General features: G+C 36.6%; 1 protein-coding gene across 1 annotated transcript in view; it reads left to right on the forward strand.

The window, feature by feature from the left end:
* LOC145684089 (succinate dehydrogenase [ubiquinone] flavoprotein subunit, mitochondrial-like) overlaps nt 1-21,525 on the forward strand; it is a 107,729-nt gene that overhangs the window by 25,008 nt on the left and 61,196 nt on the right. The window contains exons 5-9 of the mRNA XM_081755974.1: nt 73-166; nt 12,568-12,763; nt 14,697-14,835; nt 15,995-16,163; nt 20,899-21,094. Of these exons, the coding sequence (XP_081612100.1) occupies nt 73-166; nt 12,568-12,763; nt 14,697-14,835; nt 15,995-16,163; nt 20,899-21,094 (794 nt within the window). The remainder of the gene's footprint in view (nt 1-72; nt 167-12,567; nt 12,764-14,696; nt 14,836-15,994; nt 16,164-20,898; nt 21,095-21,525) is intronic.

The raw sequence follows: 21,525 nt of genomic DNA on the forward strand, positions 1-21,525 counted from the left end.
ATATGTATATATATATATATATATATATATATATATATATATATATATATATATATATATATATATTTAAAGGTTTGCCATTCAGCCGTACTCAAGATGGCAAAATATATCAGCGAGCTTTTGGAGGTCAGTCACTGAAGTTTGGGAAAGGTGGCCAGGCTCACAGGTAACTGACTAGATTGGTCCATTTAACAGGTAACTTTTCTTAGCAGTTTTATTTATTTTTTGTAAAACCAATAGGATTAAGTTGATACATGTTAGGTTAGGTTAATAAGAATAAGAATAATTTAAAATTCATACTTAGGGCCTAACGTTACTATATATTTTATCGATTTCTGTAATTCCATTAAAAAACATACAGAAGGTCAATTCACCTAAGATTGCCAGTTTGTGCGCTCACCTGCTCACAACAATCAATTCCTCCACCAACGATTGTGCTCGATGTGGTGGCCACGAGCCTGGACTATCGCCCTGCAACGCAATTTCCACTGAAGCAGTGCGCGTCAAAGGTGTGTGAGGAGAATTGTAGACAACACCGCTTGACAAGCTTTCCAGAGTCCCGCTATGGTGGTAGGATGCCTTCGCGCGAGGCCTTATTTCAGAAGGCCAAAGGCGCAGAAATCCATCGGCGACGCATCTGGTGACTTTACAAGTATGGACGAGAAGGTTATAACAGACATACCAGTCTCCGTGGCCATACGCCGATAATACGCGACAGAACTCGCTGATCGCAGTATGACTGGATGCTTTGTCCATGTGGATCCACACCTTCTGGATGTCCCTGCCATACAACTGTGGGATGTGCGTTGTATATATAGATTCCGTGATGTTGTTTGAAAGTACGCTGCAATCACCTTAGCCTTTGAATCCACACGATGCATTGGCAACTTTCCACGGATGCAGAAACCTGCCATTACCATGAAGCCTTTCGAATACTTCTCGCGGCATTCACGGACGAACTCGAACGACCCTTCGCATTATGTGGTGAATAAAAAGTGGTCCTGGCCTTACAGATGTCATCAAGATAAATCCAGGCTTCATCACAGTGACAACCCACCTGAGAGGTACCTGAGAGGTACTGTTCGTACAACTTTCTTGCGTTCGCGAATCTTTCTTGAATGTGCCATGGTGATAACTTATGCCCCATCGTCTTATGACGTTTTTTCAGTACCAAATTTTCGTTTATGATACGACACACTGCGCTCTGTGATATCCTATATGAGGTGGCAAGGTTGCTTTGGATGCGTGGGTTCTTCTCCCCAACCGATGCCCTGATGTTCCTCACAAGCGTGATGTCTTGGCTGGACATGCCTGTTTCCAATTCACTCTCACGACTTGATATTTAGGGCCGATGCTTTTACCGTGCTGGCTTACTCTTGCTACTGTACACCTGTTGATATTGTTGCACCTTGTCGCACACATTTTCACAATTACTGATATACTGAATTATGCATCGGAAAGTGCACATATGTACACTCATGTCCAAAATAATTGTCGCATATCTATAACTGTCTTCTTGTAAGAATATAACTTGATAATGATTTTGCAGGGTACTTTTAATGCTGATAGTATGTGTATAATCGAGACATGTATATTTGTGGTAAATTTCATAGGAAAAGAATTATAAATACGAAAATTAGAATGAGTAAAACAAAATGTTGCTAAATGGACAACAAAGTTTTATTTTTGTTTTGTTGTTCTTATCTACTGCTCTTTTGATATGAAATTTGCCACATACATGTCTTTGCCGATTATACACATAATAACATTGTAAGATCTACGGGGCGAATTCGTTATCAAATTATATTCCTACAACAACATATTTATAGACATGCGACAATAATTTTGGACATGGGTGTACCTTTCCCAATAAGGTGCAAATTCAGTAAGTACGCCAGAAATTTTTACTTGGGGGGGTGTTCAAAATAAAAGGGGGGGGGTGCTTTCAGAATAGTGATATACATTTTTAAACAAACTCAAAGAAAACAGTATATTTTGTTACGCAACTATTGCAATACTACTACTACTACTACTACTACTACTTATTATTATTATTATTATTATTATTATTATTATTATTATTATTATTATTATTCGCAGTGGTAGGTTCAATAAAGTAAGTTCACACATTTGAGTACTTATTATTATTATTAAACTAAGTAATAGAGTGAAACCTCTCAAAACCGACATCGGTGGAACCGATTATTTGTCCGTAAATGAGGGATATCCCTAAAACGAAGGGTTCTCTCTCAACACCACACCACACATATTTATGGCATGGAAGAATAAGAAAGTTTGTCCTCTTATGAAGGTGTCCACTGTTGAGGGATGGCCATTAAGAGAAGTTTAATTGTGTTAGGAATTAACCTCCACTATTTTACCCAGTAATTACATTTGAATTGATTACATACGAATTATTGTAATTATTTTGCAAAATTATGCTATTATTCAATTTATTCACCCCCAGCAAGTATTAGTGGGTGAATTTTTAAAAAAAATATTAATTTGGAAAAAAATCCCTCGTCCCATGCTGAAATCACATTCGTTTAGTAATTAATACTGTACATAGTTACAATTTCATTATTTTATTATTCTAACCCTGTTGTTAACGTTAATTGTTGTTGAAGGGTAAGGGGAAAAAACAAGTAGTGTCCATATGTGTCCTTTATCGGGTGCTTTGTCCTATCTGTTGGTGACTCTTGGTACTATTTGACTGTATATGCCATGCATGCTTAGGTGTCGAAATGTCCATGTAAAAAGGAGCAAAAGATTTGACTACCCTATTCTTCTTTACGCGGTTTAAAATATAAAAACGCCATTTTCTCGAAAATGCAGTTTTGTGACATTCCTCCTTTTTTCCCCTTACCCTTCATTTGATCTCTTAATCTCCGTTCCTGCCCCTTCCTGGCTACGTTATTCGCTTTGAATATCTTTCATAAGAAAATTATTCATTAATTTAATTGTTTTTCAGAAATCCAGTTTTGTAAATTTACAAATATTTTGTATCTTTCTGTTTTGTCTTTTTTAATGTACCCTAATTTTAATAATCCCAAGGCTCATAGGGGTCTGTTGTCTTGTAAATAGTTGAAAAGTGACCAAATATGGCCAAAAGTACTCGAAAAAGTGACCAAAATCTCATCATGCCCCTTTTTTCCTTTGTTAATTTCTCCATCACCTCTCTCTTTGTTTGTTGTTTTGTTTCATCTTTTCTTCTTTGCTTCTTCTTTTTGAGCTTCCTTCTTTCTTAGGTTTTCTAAGTATGCTTTGTATTTACGGTAAGCAGACTCAGCAGATGTAAAAAACTTCGGAGTAAGTGGAACAAGTTCTAGCCTATTTCCGAATTTCTTCATCACAGACATTATATTTAACTTAGCATTAAGAGTTCTCAAAAACGTGAAATATTCAAATTCATCACCTACTCTTAAGAAGAACATACAAGAAGCATAACACAAGACGAATATGATGAATCACACAAACACACACACACACACAACGTTGAACGGAGCGTTAGTTATTACGAGAGAAAACTAAAAGATTATTATGATAGAAGAAAGAATAGACACAGAAGGGTTCTCATCCCCACCTTGAGAGCTTAAGCATCCATCAACCGTCCACTGTGCTTTAGAAAGAATAAAAGCTGAAGTGAGAATAAAGCTGACTGTTTCACATGTGGCAGCAAGTACTGAAGCTTTCAGAAGAGTAATGAGTAACAAAATTCTGCCTTTTTCCATTCATTTTTATATTTTTCTTATAAAGCTGTCAATCCAAAACAAATCACACGAAAAAGTCACTTTACCTCTCAAAAAAGTAACTTTTAGTGACAAATTTAAAAAAAAAAGTAACTTTTAGTGACCAACTTGAAAAAAAAAAATTTTAGTTTAAAATCTGACTCGCTATGAGCCCTGTTCCGCTTAATGAATTTACACGAATAAAAATATACTTTACAAAAATTACGCTAGCGCCAAATGCATTCCCGCATAACACTAGACTCAGTCTAAAAAATATAGCCTATAATTCTTACTTCGATCGATCTCTTCATTTCTAAAAACGTTTTGACTACACCCTTCTAACGTCCGTCCCTTGACACACCACTTGCAGAGCAGGTTCGAAACCAACCACAGAGCTTTGGGAGGACATGAATATGTTAGGAGGGACCAAGTCATTAAAAATTCTCTTACAAATATCTAAATTGTGCATTTTGTATTGAGATCTGGAGGGGACATGAAAAGTTTAGAGAGGGCTAGGCCCTCCCTAGCTCCCCTCTGGTTGCTAGCCTGTTGCAGATTAACACTTACCAACTGAATCTGGTATAGACTTATTACTATATTGTCACATTTTTCTTTATTGAGGAGGAGGTAGGTTAATGACCGCTCAAGACGTTGCCAATTTCAGTCATCTGCATCTGTCCATCAATCTCTTTTCTCGGAAACGACCGCGGAGCACAGGAGGGTAGGTATGAGCGGGTCTGTTTTGTCAATTATTTCGATCGAAACACCACCCGAAACAATGGTCATGTGGTTCTCGAAGCCGTACATGAGGACGAAGTTGCTTCGCATTTTGAAGTGATATAAATAAGAATATTGCCTTCTTTCCTCAACGCTAAACCATTTTTTTTTTAACTTGATGTAATAAATAACCTATATGATACCGACTGATACAATTGGATTTGGGGAAGTATTCCTTTTCCATCCAGGGGTGTATGTAAAGAAATTTGGAGGGGTGTTAGGGGGGTGTTGGGGGGGTGTAGATTACTCCTTGGTGCAAATTAACAGATATATTTTTTCACCACAACAACTTCCACATCATTGTAAATGACTCACTACTGGACTCATCGGTTACTGACTTCTGGTTCCTTCTCCTACGCTGTTCTCGCCTTCAGCTCTGTAAAATTGGCCACTTTAGGTGAATTGACCTTCTGTATTCAACAAAATGCATTTTGCATTTTTATAAAAATATATACGTATAAGCTTTCAAAATTGTATGATTGATGAAAATTGGAAGCAGTTAGAAAGATAAGGTCAAATTATGATTCAACTCTAAACATTTGGCTCTTTATTTTAATATACTAAAAATAAGATAACATTTGGAAGCGTTGCATTAACATTTATACAAGTGCTGTGATGAACCAACTATGCAAATCGAACTAGTTTCTTCATTCGCATTCGTATGAGAGTCATTCAAACGTGACTTCAATTTTGAACTAGTTATGAAATTCAAAACTGTCATTCATGGTAGCGATGCGTGATGAAAATGGGAAGATTTCGTTCATTGATTTCCAGTGATATTTAATAGATGGCTTCGAATGTCGTCTTCCTACTTGCTTTCTGATCGCAGGTCTGCTTCTATACTGATCAAGGAGTCGTGAAGCTTGGGCTAGATTTACCAATTTCAGCACCTAATAGAATGAGAGGGTGTGCCTCGGTCGGTCGTCAACTCCCATCCAAATTTTGCTAATGTCGTCTTTTGTGCTGTACGGAGAACATATGAGGGTACAGTGTTGTTGTATTGCTACTAAGTTATTTTTTTTTTATCGTGTTTTATATTTTTGCTATTATTATTGATAATTCAAATAATTGCCAGTTCCATATTAGTTAGTTATAGTTCCTTAATTGCTGTTTTTTGTCACTAATTCGCCATGTCTTCTAAATTTGGCAACATTGTTGATGCACTTCTGCTTTTCACGTTGTTTTTTTTTTTTTTTTTTTTTTTTCAAATAGGATGTTCGGAAGCAAACTCCAGGAATTGTACCGAATTCTTCCGATGCATTACACGTGAGGCAAAGCGGTTTTATGATTGGTGTAGAGTCCAGACTTCACGAATCGTCACAGTGACTATAGATGACTATTAAATATATATATAAAAAATTTTACCTGTGCAATAGTTGATGATGGTTAATCTTTAGTTTCTTCTACGGAGCGCGAGAAATTACAGTAATGGCAACGCTTTGTATTCCAATCTATTTTACTTGGTTTCTGTATCTTCACGCTGTTTCCAGGCCCGTGCTGGATCACTAACGAGGGCGGTGGACAAGTCTACCAAAAGGGCGTCCATACAAACGTGAATATATTTATACTCTGACTCTCTCATTTGAATTCTCTGAAAACAACGCAATGTCCGTACCTCATCATGTCAAATGGGTTCTCAAGGTGACTTGTGACCTTGCTGACCATGACACTTGATTGACGCATTTTTCGTCGGCTTGCAAAATAGAATCATACCATACAGCTTTTTGTTTGTTATCACTTCGATTTACGTTTTTCCAGGCTCTTTCAGAATGTATATACCATTGCAATCCCATAAGGACAAAATCAAAATTTGACCTTTGACCCTATATCTCTTCAATCTTTAGCACAAGTGACATGCTTCTATGGCGAAACAAAACTTATGTCCTTCGTCTAAAGTTACACCAAACTGCATGGCTTTACCTCATACCACTTTTGCACAGTGAACAAATGAAATTGACACACGAATTAATCAACCCTCTCTCTCTCTCTCTCTCTCTCTCTCTCTCTCTCTATATATATATATATATATATATATATATATATATATATATATATTGTGTAACTTAATTAATATAGCCTACTAAACATCGGGAGACGATTCCTGACACCGGAGATACAACGAAAAGTATAGACCAACCTGGGTGTAGAAATGCCTCTGAGCTATGACAACCCGAAAATTTTCGAGAAAATGCAACAGCAGCCATACTCGAGAACAAAGTATCGGATCCAAATCGTGCAAAAGGGAATGTCCATTATTTTTAGTCGTAGATTCCATTAGTGTACAATCGGATGTAATGCAGTGCCGGTGCAAGGATGACTCCCAAAGGAACTGGAGCATTCCTTGGAGTATTTTATCAAAGGTATGTGTACACGAAACAGCTGTGAAGAATAACAGTTCACAGTCTGACATTGTCAACCGTTGACTGCATTGCAAAGATGACATTGCCGAAGCAAATTTTTCCGCGTGCGGTCAAACACACCTGAAATTTCGGAGGTGAATGCCACAGCTATATTAACTCAACAAGTTCTTCGGCTGTCGTTGCTAGTGTTGCATACAAAAGGCGTTTCCTAACGCCCCAAGTAAGAAATCAAGGGGCGTGAGGTAGGGTGAACGAGGTGGTCATAACACAGGTCAATCTCTCCCAATCCAACTATCTGGGAATATTTCATTTAAGGAGGTCTGTATGTACCTGTCAAAATGTGCAGGTGCCCTGTCGTGCTGGAATCACATATGCTGTCTTATGTTCAAGGGCACATGTTCTAACAATTTTGGGAGAACATTACGTAAATATAAATTATACGTACTCCCACACAGGCAAATCGGTAATAAATAAGGTCCTACCACAAAATTATCCACCATACTGCACCGCATGCTGACACTAAATCTCTCTGCTGATCGTTCACTAGAGTTGCATGTAGATTTTTACGCCCTACACATGGCTACTGCTAGTTTCAGGAAGATCTTTGATCATTCTCAGTACGCTGTGTTCAAACTCAACTGTCCACATGGTGCAATTTCCTCCGATTTCATGTAGGAAAAATTGAAGAAACCCTATCTCCCGAAGGCGTATAGGGAGGAGTGGAAAAATACAGGGAAAGTTACTCTCCTATGAGGGCGACGGTTACGATATAAACGCCTTGCCTCTGGGATATATCCCCTTATATTTCCATAAATGAGGTGTATATCTGCCAGCTCGTGGACAGGGTAATCTGCCATTGCGCAGGCACATACAGATTAACAAAATTAATTTTGCTTAAACACCAACGTCTACAGTTTTACACGACGTGAATACCTGGACACTACACTCTACCGTCGTACGCAACACTTCCTATCATGTTATACAGCAAATCCACACGTAACATCAGAGCATCAGACACTGCATATCACTCACAAGTTGCGTCAGTTGCGTCACAGCCACGCTAATTTATGCCATCCACATCAAAACTGCAATACAGCCTTCCGCGAGCCACATGCAAGTGGCATACAAGGGACGATAATTCCGTAAGTGATGCTACGACTAAGCAAAAGTGTCACATTCTCTTTCCTCCGTGTTGGTATTTCATCCACCTTTAAAGTACATAAAGAATGGAAAAAAAAATATTTTCCACCATTTGTTGCATCTGTTTTCTTCTAGAAACAATTTTCTTCTAAAAAAAATGTTCCACCAGTGACAAAATCAAAATATAAGTGGGCTACACAGTACGACACTATTTTGGTATATTCACAATAGTAATGTAGTTTTTCATAGGTCAGGATTAAGGGTGTTTTCCAACTCCGAGAGAGGGGAAAAGCCCCTCGAAAGTATCCCTGGAAGAAGATTTACCTAACGGATAAATTAAGTATATTGTTCCAGCGCATTTCTTTGTATCATTATGCAACGTGTACATCTCGTGTTTCATCCATTTTTGTTGCTTCTGTGCACAGAAGTATCATATTCCACGGAATTACATATTACGAGGAGGCAACCCTTTAATGCAGCTCACTTTGCCCAATATGTATCTGAAAAATCCCTTGTACAGTCGTTGATCACATATGATCTTTGCATTTTTGAATACTACATGTTATGTTTCTTTACATACCGCCTGACTGTTCTATGCACGATCTTTTTAAAGCTAATCTGGATCAAAGTTATTTTTTCCATCTTCACACACTCGTAACTCGGACAGAAAGCCGTTCATTTATCATCCGTTATCAATAGCCTAGAAGATATAACTGTGATACGTTAAAGAATTCTTTTCGTTTATATTATTCTCCCGAGAGTTTATTCTGTGCTGAGAAGAAATAGATCAATCACAGATGTGTATCTTTCTTTCTTTCGAATTCTAAGTGTTCTCATTTGAATGATGTACTGTTACTTTTGATTGCTGAAGTCTTGTACTTGATTGTTGTTCATTTCCCTCATTCAACGTTTGATAAAGTAGTCGAAGGAATACTCCAGTTTCTTTAGAAGGTACCCATGCGTCGCCACTGCACTATATCCGAAGAAGGTACACTAATGGGGTCTACGACTAAAAATAATGGACAATTTCTTTTACCCGACTTCGATCCGATGTTTTATTCTTGAGTTATGGCTGTTCTTCCATATTTCCGACAAATTTTCGTGTGATCAAGGCGCCAAAAGGAGGCATTTTTACACCCAGGTTGGTGTATACTTTTCTTAGGAGTCACCTCCTGAAGTTTATGTTAATTAAGTTACACTCTGTATATATATATATATATACGGGCTCCATTTTATGTATTAAAACCCAAAGTTTGTTTAATAACTTAAATAGCTAAACTGTGAAAACTTCTTTACTAGGGAAACCTTTTTTATAGTTCATGTAAGATTTTTTTTCAAACAAAATGAAGCTAAATATATAGGCTACTAATAAATCAATATACAGTGACTCACATTAATATTCGAACACCTGCATTTTGTTAAAAGTAAAAAGGATTATGAAATAAATGAGAGCCGTGTGAGTGAAAAAATTAGGTACTTAGATATTCATATGCTTACAGAAAGAAAATAAGTACAAATATGGTGTCTTGAACGAAAGAAGCAGAAAGAACTTACAGATACTGATAACACTGTGTATTTGCATCGTCACTTTAATATTCGGACACCTACTGTACTACATAGATGTTTTGTATGTGTTGTTTCTTGCTCACAAACGCTTCAGTAGTACTTAGTGGGAAACCCACGACGTTTCCTGACTTCCTGTAAACGGTTGGACATGCTTGCAACAAGTTTGTTGGTAGAATGGGGCGATATGTCATCCCATGCTGCGCGGAGAGCCCTTTTCAAATCGTCTCGTGACGTTACTTATACCCGTTTGACCTTATGCTGTAGCTCATCACAAATATGCTCTCTAGGGTTAAGGTCGAGACTCTGCAGTGGTGTTTCAAGCACTTTCGGACAATTATACAGCAACCATTCGCGCACTACATGCGCTTTATGCTTCGGGTCATTATCCTGGTAAAATTTAAACATCCCCATAATTCCTAATTTTTCAGCACTTAGGTGGAGATTTTGTCGGAGAATATTCAAATAAACCTCCTTTGTCATAATCCTTTCAACAAACACCAGTTTTCACACTCCCGATGCAAAAATATACCCCCATACCATCACACTTCCTCCTCCATGCTTTACGGTAGGTTGAAGATTTCCAGTATCTAACTCTGTATTTGGCTTCTGCCTCACAATGACCTTGGTATCGGACTTATGGAGATTGAATTTTGATCCTTCCGTGAATAACACGCCATTCCACCAAGTTTCGGGTATCTCAATATGAACTTTAGCGAACTTAACTCTTTTATCTTTGTTAATTTTACTAATAAAAGGCTTTTTTCTAGCTATTTTCCCATTAAACCCTTCACTTCACAACACTCACCGCACAGTTTCAGGATGCGCCATCTTCCTTGTGTCTTTATACAGCTCTACTGTTCATTTCGGCCCACTTATTCTGGAAATTGTCTTCACTTTCTGAATCAATTTGCTTATCTCTCCATCATTCTGTTTCACAGGTCGACCCATTTGAGGCGCTGACTCGATTCAATAATCCCTATTAAATCTTTGTAGAATGTCAAAACGGTGCTTTTGCAAATAGTTAGTAGATCTGCAAATTCCATGTACGATAGACCTTTCGCATGGTGAAAAATTACTAACTGCCGTTGCTTAAACGTTGTATTTTGTCCCTTCTGCCCCATTTTCCTTTTATGCTTTCTCTCGGTCACACTAATCACTCGTAAACTAAGCAGATACACATGTCCTGTCTCGGGACAACTTAAACTGCAATTAGAACTCTTCCGCTGTCTCGCTTACTATTGATAAACAAACGTCAGAACAACTGTCCGAATATTAAAGTTGCGTACAAAGTACGGTATATTGCAATTGCGTGCTCATAAAGTGGACTTAGTTTGCATAATTTAATTAATGATAGCATATTTGCTCGACTAAACCATTGCCTTTTTGCTTGTTTTCCGTTGGTTTCTTATTTGTTTTTTTCATGTACAGTAAGCAAATTATGTGGAATATCTATGGTGTCCGAATATTACTGTGAGTTACTGTAGTTATATTTTATAGCTATATTTACTTTCCTGCAGGACTTCATGGACTCCCTGTATTAAAAGGTTCTCTTCAGTCATAAAAACCGATGGAAATAATTACGTTTTAATTTGTGCAAACCACAATTTATATATCCATTATTATTATTAATAATAATGAAGAAATAACGTGGAATAGTTTTAGCTTTCTTATTTCTAATTCATTTCTACGCGAAAGACTGAAACTCTGCACGAGATAAAAATTCAGAACTACCTTTCGTTTATTTGTTTCTCTAGGTCAAGGATCTCTAACTACGGCCCGCGATCACCACCAATCCAGCCCGCCACAAGTTATTTTGATCAAATTGTAAAATTTACTATGTAAATCATACAAAATTTTAGTCATATGTTTTATATGACCAATTAAAGAAAGATAACAACTGACATACGTAATGGAATTGAACAGTTTAACTGTAATTAAAGATATCAGATTTATCCTAAAAACTTATAATAAGTGATACATAGGTAATGCACATAGTGAAATTAAACGTTATAATTATGATTAATGAGATTTATGTAGTAATTGTTTATTTCTTTCCACTGGTAATTGTTTATTAGTGGAAACTATTAGCAGTGACTTCAAATGCTTATCAGTTAACTTGGATCTTAATTTTTTTTAACAAAAGTTTTTTTTTTTTTTTTTTTAGTTCTTGTATCTCTAGCAAAAATTAAAATTTTGTCGCTCTCAGCTGAGGCAAGAAAGTTTACCTACAGGCCATTTGATACAACTCGTCTTTTCTGACAGTTGCTCTCCTTTGTTTTTTCCTTCCTGCATGTAATCGTAACAATCAGGCAAGAACTTGTTTCTATGGCAACAGCGTTCGGGCAATTATAGTGGCTCATTTCTCTCGCTCTGCAATGGTAAATATTCCACCCTTTCCGCATGTTGCCAATTTGAATATAAACGTATGCACATAGTTTTAGTCGAATGTCAACTTGAGTAGTAGACCTGTTGGTTATTGAGAGCATTCTTTTTAGTTCTCTTTTGTGTCATTTAATTTTATAAAACAGATTTACTTGCAGTGAATAATTTCGTGTTTCAATACCCGACGCTAAAGCTGGCAACACAGCATTGAGGCCACGTGCGCGGAGCAAGCTGTCAGAAAGGACAAGTATAGTATGAATTGCAGTATAGTGGACTAATTATTGTATTATACACAGCTTTCTAAGGCTGTATGAATGTCACTCTAACTTTTGTGGTGCGTTTCCCTGTTTTCCCACTACCAAGTAGGTAAGTTCTGATAAGATTTCCGGCTGTAGTATATTCTCTATTATCATTCATAGAAATTTGCTGAATATTAACGAAACAAATCTTCCAGCTACTGCCACTTAGACTGTACTTATTCCTTATTCTTTTTATGTACTTATTAGTAAAATAAACACATACTTATTAGTGAAATAAATACAAAATAAATGTAATGTATAAGTAAAATAAATTATTTATTCACTGACAACATAATTTTATTTTGTTTCTTGAAGATGCTGTGCTTGTGCTGACCGCACAGGTCACGCCTTATTGCACACTTTGTATGGCCAATCTTTACGCTATGACTGTCATTATTTCGTCGAATTTTTTGCACTTGATTTACTAATGGGGGACGAGTGTGATTGTCGTGGGGTGATTGCATATTGCATGGAGGATGGCACTCTGCACAGATTTAATGCCAAACACACAGTATGTATCATTATTCCTGATTTACTTTTAAGTATATGTTTTAAAGTTTACTGAAACTTGTATAACGGAATCCCATGATATTACGCTTTTTTCCTGTTGTGAACAAGTTTCCACCTAATACAGGTTACATAAAACTTCCATTTAACTTTTCATAACGTTAACTACGTAGAAAACCAATATACTATACTAATAAAATAAGGAGTATTGTTTATATTACTTAACTCTATTATACTACTATTTTATTATTCAACAAATTAACTCTACGCTTTGAAGTATTTGACCATGTTGTAAACTTCTGCTACTTGGAATAAATTTGGATTTAATTTAGAGATAATGGTTGCGGGTTCATAATATGTTTTACACCAAGACTCGGCTTTACTTTTTTTTTTTTTTTTTTTTTTTTTTTTTTTAAGGAAAGTGAAGTAAACAAGAACTTTATTAAAAGGTTTGAAGTTAATAGACTTATGACTTCTATCAAAATTTAATTCTGGCGTTCATATACTGTGAAAGATTTCATTTTACATTGTCTACTACTTTAACTAGAACTTCCCTTTCCAGTTGTAGTAATTTCCCATCCAAATCAATGGGCTGAAAGATAGATGGAGTAGATACTTAACATCATTAATGGAAGAAAACGAGACTTCATTTGATGGAGGGAACGTGAAATTTTCTCAGTTTCATACATTTCTAAGATGCATTTAACGGTAACTTACGAGGCTGACTACGAAAGTTTAGAGATACAGGCAGTCGAGGCATTGCAAGAATAAAATTGTATTTGCATGAGAAGCACTCCTTATTTGTGTGCGAACTCGCCTAGCCTAATGACGATTGTGCCATATAACGTGGTGAGCGATGTTGCAAAGTGGCCGGAGTGGCCACCATTTGCATGGCAGCCATGAAGTTGGAAAGAAGGAATTTGCATACCATGATTCTGCACGACCTTGAACGTGGTTTAAATGAATCCGAATCGCTGTAAAGATTAGCACGAACCTTTGGGGAGAGTACATTATTGCGTGCAACAGTTTTTCCTTGGTTTTTCAGAATTTAAACGGGCCCAGACCTCATTAGAAGACAGTCAACAGCAGTGACAGAGGAACACATTAACGCCGTGAAACAGATGATCAGGATCGATCCGCGAGTGATATATAGTGGCATCGAGTGTGTCCTTGGGATTAGTGTGCCGATTCAGCATAAACACTTGCGTGTAAGAAAGGTTTCATCTCGGTTCACAACTTGACTGAAAATCAAAAGCAGACAAGAGTGGAATGGTACCAAGACATGCTTCAGAAATTTTAAAGTGGGACTCTGGGAGGGTTTCAGACATTCTGACGGGTAATGAAACCTGGATTTAGCAATTTGGCCCGAAGTAAAGCGCCAGTCGTCCGTTTGGGTATTTGGGTATTGGTTTTCCAGCATTGAAAATGCTGTGAATGCCTTCAAAGAATAGTTAAGTGTAGTGCTTGAAGTCGAGTAGAACCAGGATTGGTTTAGGAGGATGAGACGTTGTGTAAAATGTCGGGGAGAATACTTTGAAAAGTTGTAATAGTTGAAATAAAGATATGTGTTCCCAAATCTGCATGTCTCAAAACTTTTCTAGTGACCCTCGAATTTATACTCTAATGAAATAGACACTTTTCTTTTAACACTTTGAACTCGTTGATGGTACTAATACCATGATTCGATGGTTATGGTAGTATTATCATAAATATTAAAATTGCCTGAGTGTCCAGTGACGTAATGAAACTATTTTTTCCTCGATAGAATTCGCCATTTTTATTGTCGAAAATTAGCTTCTGGAAAAATATGAACTATATGAATTTCGTTTCGAAATCGTACTGTTAAACTAAGGGCATTTAAATGGTGCCGTTTGCGAAGTGTTAATGTAGTAACGAAGTATTTATTGAAATCAGTATTATCAGTGGTTGTCCTGCAGGTTCTTGCAGCGGGAGGCATTGGCAGAGTTTATTTCTCCACCACATCTGCTCACTCTTGCACAGGCGATGGAACAGCTATGGCCACGAGAGCTGGAATTCCTCTGCAAGATCTTGAGTTTATTCAATTTCATCCTACAGGTAATACAAATTTGATATCCCTATACCAGTTATCTATCAAAGTGATCCTTTATAAAGATGATTTTGTTTTATAAAATACAACAAGTCCTTCACAAAGATAAGTTGAATTTAGACAAACAATAGGATTTAACAAACAAAAGTCACATTCAAATATGATCAGGTATATCGTCCCGTTAATACTAGATCTTTTGTCTTACTTGCTAAATTTGCACGTAATTTTCCTCTCAAATGGTTCTATAAAGTTCGAAAGAAAAATCCAATATAGCTGGCAATTCTGTATAACGAATAAATTTAGTAGACAAATGTGTTTTGTAGTGCTCCCTTTTTGAGTATTGCCAGCTATTAACCAGGCACGACTTGTCCATATAATCAATAAGCGATGTGCCTTTGTAATTACTAATACGAAAAATAGACAAAAAACGTTGAAAGTGAGCAGAAAGGTGAATACACGATAATTTAAGATCTTTAATTTTAACGAGTGTTTACTGTATTTTTAAGTGGGAAATGGATATTTTGCAGGAGTTATAAACAACGCCTCTGCAACGACTTAATCCCCACACTCAGTAGCAACACGTCACAGCGCTTGATATTTACATAGAATCATCTTTATGGGAGCAATTTGTAACGTAAAGATGCATTCTGTGCGCTCAATATCTAGTCTCAGTAATTTGCCTCATATACAGTGCCGTGCCGGGGGGGATGGTCCCGGGCGCCGAATTAAGGGGGCGCAAAATTCGAGAGGGAAATGCATGTGTAATAAAAAGAAAAAGAAAAAGTAATAAAAAGTGCTCAAAATCAAGGAAAAGCAGGGTGTATTTTTTTAAAAAAATTCACACGTTTCACGTCAATCATGATGGCGCTTCGCGGTTGGTCTGTCGACCTTACTCGGCCATATGTAGGGGCGCCGTCTTAAACTTTCGCCCCGGGCGCTGATTTTCCAGGGCACGGCACTGCTTATATAAAATAATAATAAACGCAAAATCATAACAAGTGAGAACCAAAGATACCAAATGACAATTGATTCTAGAAGAATTTCTGAAACCATTGAATCTACGAATTATTTTAGTCTGTTAAAGCTTCTCTTTTATATTATTTCTGATGTTTATATAGCTTTTATCGCTACTAATGTTTTTCTTTAAAAAGACATATATCACAATAGGAATCTACGGTGTGGGAGTGTTAATTACTGAAGGTAGTCGAGGAGAAGGTGGTTATCTTGTGAACAGCGAAGGAGAACGTTTTATGGAAAGATATGCACCAAATGCAAAGGACTTGGCTTCAAGGGATGTGGTAGCCCGAGCAATGGCTATGGAAATTAGGGAAGGAAGGTAACTTAATATTCTGAATCTAATACGTATATGATATGGAAAGAGCGATACTAGAATATCTGCTATATTCCGGCAACTATGAAGACTCCTTCAGAGAAGTAATACTCCCGGAGGTAGGAACTAAGTACACGGTTCTGATTGGTTGGCGTTATATGTATCTCGCCACGTAGCTTACATATAGCAGAAACCAACGTGGCCGAGCGAGCTAACGAAACGGGCTAGTAAGAGCAATCGCTTTCGACGTGGGTTCAAACCCAATCCAAGAAAAGTCTTTTTTATTTATTTTTTTTTTTAATTTTTCGTGCCACTTTTTAAATTAAAATAAGATGAAAATATTACTCAAAAAGTGATTTACTTACGTTACGCGTGCAGTTTTGCTATACGGATCCGTAGTAGTAGTGATAGTAATAGTAGTAGGAACGGGTTAAAAGCCCCGCATGGATCGTTTTGTTCCACCTCGACCCCCATGATATAAATTTAACCTCAGCTGCTTCCTTGTGACCAACTTAAAACAGCTGGATAGTGTAGCGCGCGAAAAAAATACTTTCGGGAGTATTACTCTCCCGAAAGGGTCGTCAACCATGGTATAAAGGGTGCTATACCAGAGACAGCTGGTGCAATATATAAACACGAGTTTATTTAAGTAAAATTATATATTTCAAAATGGTTTCAATGATAAGAAATCGTTCCACGAGCATTAAAACTCTCAGCTTCAAGTTTTGTTCGGTATAGTTATAGTAGTTCGAAATTCTTCCGCAAGTGGCAGAGCGACAAGTTGCAAGGTGGTTGGTTGCCTGTGGTGCAGATAAAACATGGGTCCTACAATTTCACGTTAGTCGGTTTGTTGTGAATGTTCAGCGTGAGTTTCGTACAAAATTTCCCAAAAGAATTCCATTCACAAGTGATATCAATAATTCAAGAAAACAGCACCTTACTGCGGGAATGCAAACCGTCGAAGGAAACACATTGACACGGGGAATAAGTGAATTGATGTATGCAGGGTAAAGAAGGCAGCTCACATTGAGTATTTGTGAGTTACTGTATTACAATTCTTACCAAGAAAAACTTTGACAGTGGTAAATGTCACAGTGTACTTCCGTGTAAAATTTTACGTAATTTCCAGTTAACAAGCAAACAAACAAACAAACAAAAGAATGATATGGAGTTAAAATCGATAAAATCATTTTGAAATATCCTAAAAGCGCGAACTACATCGATAAATATCTTCCTTGCATACATGGGTACCCGAAAGTGAGGGCAGGGTGGGGCTCGGAACCCCCTGGCTCACGAAAATGTATACGTAATATAACAAACCACGTATATTAAATACCAGTCGTGATATAGCAACCATGGAGATGTCCCCTTCCTAGAAAAATTTCTTCGGGCGCCCCTGCTTGTATAGACAGTTCTCTTGTATGGGTGGTGAGTATTGCATGCCTAGAGTGAAATTTAGGCTTACTCAGGCATGCTCAATAGGGTCACGCACTTTGAATTGATCTAACTGGAGTAGTGAAATGATGAGGTATTACAAGAAGTTAGCAATTCCTCCTGCGATCAAGTGAACGAAAATCATACTGATTGGTACGGCAACTTGAAAGCAACATTGTAGTCATTGTCAATGTGATTCCAACGGCAGGAATACTGTAATGTGAAAAGCAAATCTCGTCCTTGTTGTAAAAAATAAAAATTCTATGATTATCTTCAATTTGGTGAAGTGAGGAAACAATTTAAACGTACAATATACCACATATACTGAGTATTTATAACATTCAAAACTGTGTGAAAACTTCTATACTTTGGTCCTTTCTTTCTGACAAATTTTTTAACAGTCACGGTAAATCAGTCAGGCTTCGAATTTTAAAATCTAAAGCTAATCTGTTCGCGTGCTTATTTCAGAGCATTCAGTATGACTAAAACTACACAGTTACTTGTTCAAATTTTCTTGGTATTATACATTTACTCGCTCATATTTTAATTATTCCTGTGAAAGGGCCTATCCGGTTGCTATGATATGAACAGACTTTGGGGGAGATGGCTGAAATTCAGTTTAAATGTAGAAGAGACTGCGTAGATTCTATATTCCAAAAAAAGTCCTAGAATGGATGGAACATAGTTAAAAAGCATGAAACATTAACATTAATGTAAATGGAAAATCAATGAAAAACAAAAAATTCCTCCGCTTATCTCAAAAACCAAAACAGGAAGATTTAAGCTACTATTCAGCTTAAATACAGAAGAGGCTATGTAGATTCTATAATCGAAAAGCAAATTTTCATAAAATGGTGGAACATAGAAAGCACGAAACATTAACATTAATGTCAATGGAAAATCAATGAAAAACAAATAATTTCTCCACTTATCTCAAAAACCAAAAGAAGGAGATGGCTGAAATTTATTAAATAGAGAAGAGACTTTGTAGATTCTGTATTCCAAAAAAAAGTCCTAGAATGGATGGAACATAGTTAAAAACACGAAAAGTTAACATTAATGTCAATGGAAAATCAATGAAAAACAAATAATTCTTCCACTTATCTCAAAAAACAAAAAAAAACAAAAAAAGGGGGGAGATGTCTGAAATTCAGCTCAAATGCAGAACAGACTATGTAGATTCTATTTTCCAGAAGCAAATTGTCCTAAAATGGACAGAATATAGTAAAAATCACGAAACATGAACATTAATGTCAATGGAAAATCAATGAAAAATGAAGTCGTCTACATATCTCAAAAACTATAAGGAGATGGTTAATTGAAAGCTTATTGCAAAAACGTAATGAAAAGCTTAAAACTTATGTATAGTACAAGGTAAATATGGATAGAACATTGTCAAAAGTCAAGTTGTTTAAGTAATGATAAAGTATAATCGTATCATCAATAATAAGAATGCATCTTCTGCGAATTACCCACGGTGCCCCAAGCGGAGGTTACGTGCTTAAAATATCTCCTGGATTTGGTATCTCCAGACTTGATTTAGTACCCAATGTGACATCTGTCCTGATCACGTGACACAGTCTGTTCCTTATGGTAAACCGGATAGCACCTTTACGAACATCTTCTCAAGGTATCCAAGAACGCGTGGGACATAGTTGTATTGGGTCTACCACACGTTGTGTTACCTTTCGGTGTTTTATTAATGGTTGGAATCAGGCACAACATTCTTTTACCTAGATAATGGTGGTGATCCATAGCTTGTTTAGATAGGGTAAGCTCAATTTTTGACGCTTAACTCTTCTAGATTTTATAGGATTAAAATAATATGCATTTCAGGGAAATTATTTCATTTTTACCATCAACTAAGTACGGCTACTTTCTAATATAACACTCACATTTCACACACCAAGTATATACTCAAGACTATACCCATAAAACACGTGCTGGGGTTGGGGTATTCTTGTAAAACGCACAAGAGTGTTATTAATGCGATTTGGACTGACTTAAAATCCCACTTTTATTCAGAGTGAATTTAAGATATTTACACTGGGTAAAATTCGAAAGATTGTTCCAGTTCCAGATGTTCCGCCAGTCCGACCTAACGAAATACTGAAATTCTTAACGAAATGCAATAGAACTTTTTGAAGACGGTCTTTCAACTTTAGTCTCCTCCAACATAAATTTGACTCCTACACGGTAGCCACCATATACATAAAAGTCCAACTCTCCTTGTACATAAAACAGAGGAGCATCGTTTCATAGTGTAGTAAGATAAACTATGTTGAAATAGTAGAAAACTAAGTTCCTTTTCATTGCTAAGTTAATAATAAGTGGGCTTCCTGTGTGCATGTTGCCGGATTTGATTTCCCTCCATGCGTTTTGTTTAGGATTAAAACCTAAATAATAGTTCTCAGTTTGATCAGCCCTAATGCTGAAAAGGGGTATTAATGTATTATTATTATTATTATTATTATTATTATTATTATTATTATTATTATTATTATTATTATTATTATTATTATTATTAATGTAACATTTTATTTTTATCTTCTTGCGTACAGTGACATCCATGTGGATGTCATGAAAACATATCCTTTACTAATGGTCGTATTAATCATGAAGGTGATGAAATTTGTTAGTGGTTGCAAGGCAAGACTTAGTTCTACTATTTCTCCTTAGGTGGCAGCATCTTACTGACAGAAAAGACAAAAAAAAAGTGTGTTGTCTCAGTAGATGGGAGGCCTAAGGGAGCATGCAATTACAAGATAGATGTGTTTGTTTTGAAGATAAACAGTTAGCACCTTCGAGATCGCAAAAGGAAAATCTTCTTCTTTGATCTTCGTTCAATGTTGCCAACCGGAAGTAGCATAAAATCCCTTCAGAACATCAGAATTTCCCTTTTTCAGCCCACACATTCGACAATGCAAATAATTGTTTTTATCAGTAATGTGAATGCTCCCTTTACGCGCGCACAATAACTATTCGCTGTATAACGGTTTAGACAGTCTTTTAACAGTAAATGAAACTGATATTACAGCACCCACATAGGAAAATGACACCTGGAACGCAAGGGATTAAAGTTCATTTATTTCACAATCTTTGAAATTTTGCTGTATTTTCTGAATTTTAAATATCCATGACTTGTAAAACATATATTTATATTTGTTTACTTTATTGTTATTTTTTAGTTGGGAAAGTTAGTGTAAGAAACCCAGGTCATTAGTCTGTATCGTAACAAGGACAAATGGCCCTGATGCTCATCAATCAAATAAGCTTGAGTTCCTTTTAATATTTTTTTTTCTTGCAGAGGTGTTGGTCCTAGGAAGGACCATGTATACCTTCAGCTTCACCATTTACCACCGGAGACGTTACATATAAGACTTCCAGGAATAACAGAGTCAGCCATGATCTTCGCTAATGTAGACGTGACAAAGAAACCCATTCCTGTTATTCCAACTGTACACTATTCAATGGGTGGAGTGCCTGGTAATTATAAAGGGCAGGTAAGATTATTTAGATAAATTGCTAACACACATGTTTTTGGTACCAGAGAGTTTGGAATTCGAATATCCAGTAGGAGCACAAACTTCTGTTGACTTAGCGTTTTTGTGTTTTTCGATTAATCACTGTATACAAAAGAAGAAATCTTGACTGGCTGACTAAATGATCCACGGTTTGCTCCCCCTCCGCTCGGAAGTTGACTAACCACTTCCCCAGAGCTAAGATACTTCTTATTCTTGTGCAGGATACATCCTTTAGCAAATAGTGCCCAAGTGCAGTCCCCTTACATTTTGATATTGTTCTCCCGAACAAAACTTTCTGTAAGCAATCCTGGTTTCCAGTCTCAACTTCCGAAAACATTATTTAAAATTTCTGTATGTGCTGAATTTCTTCAAACGTGTCTTGACATGTTGTGATCGGCATGTATGTTTCC

This window comes from Thermobia domestica, chromosome 4 (genome assembly GCF_964235325.1).
Source record: "Thermobia domestica chromosome 4, izTheDome1.hap1.1, whole genome shotgun sequence".
Classification (NCBI taxonomy): domain Eukaryota; kingdom Metazoa; phylum Arthropoda; class Insecta; order Zygentoma; family Lepismatidae; genus Thermobia; species Thermobia domestica.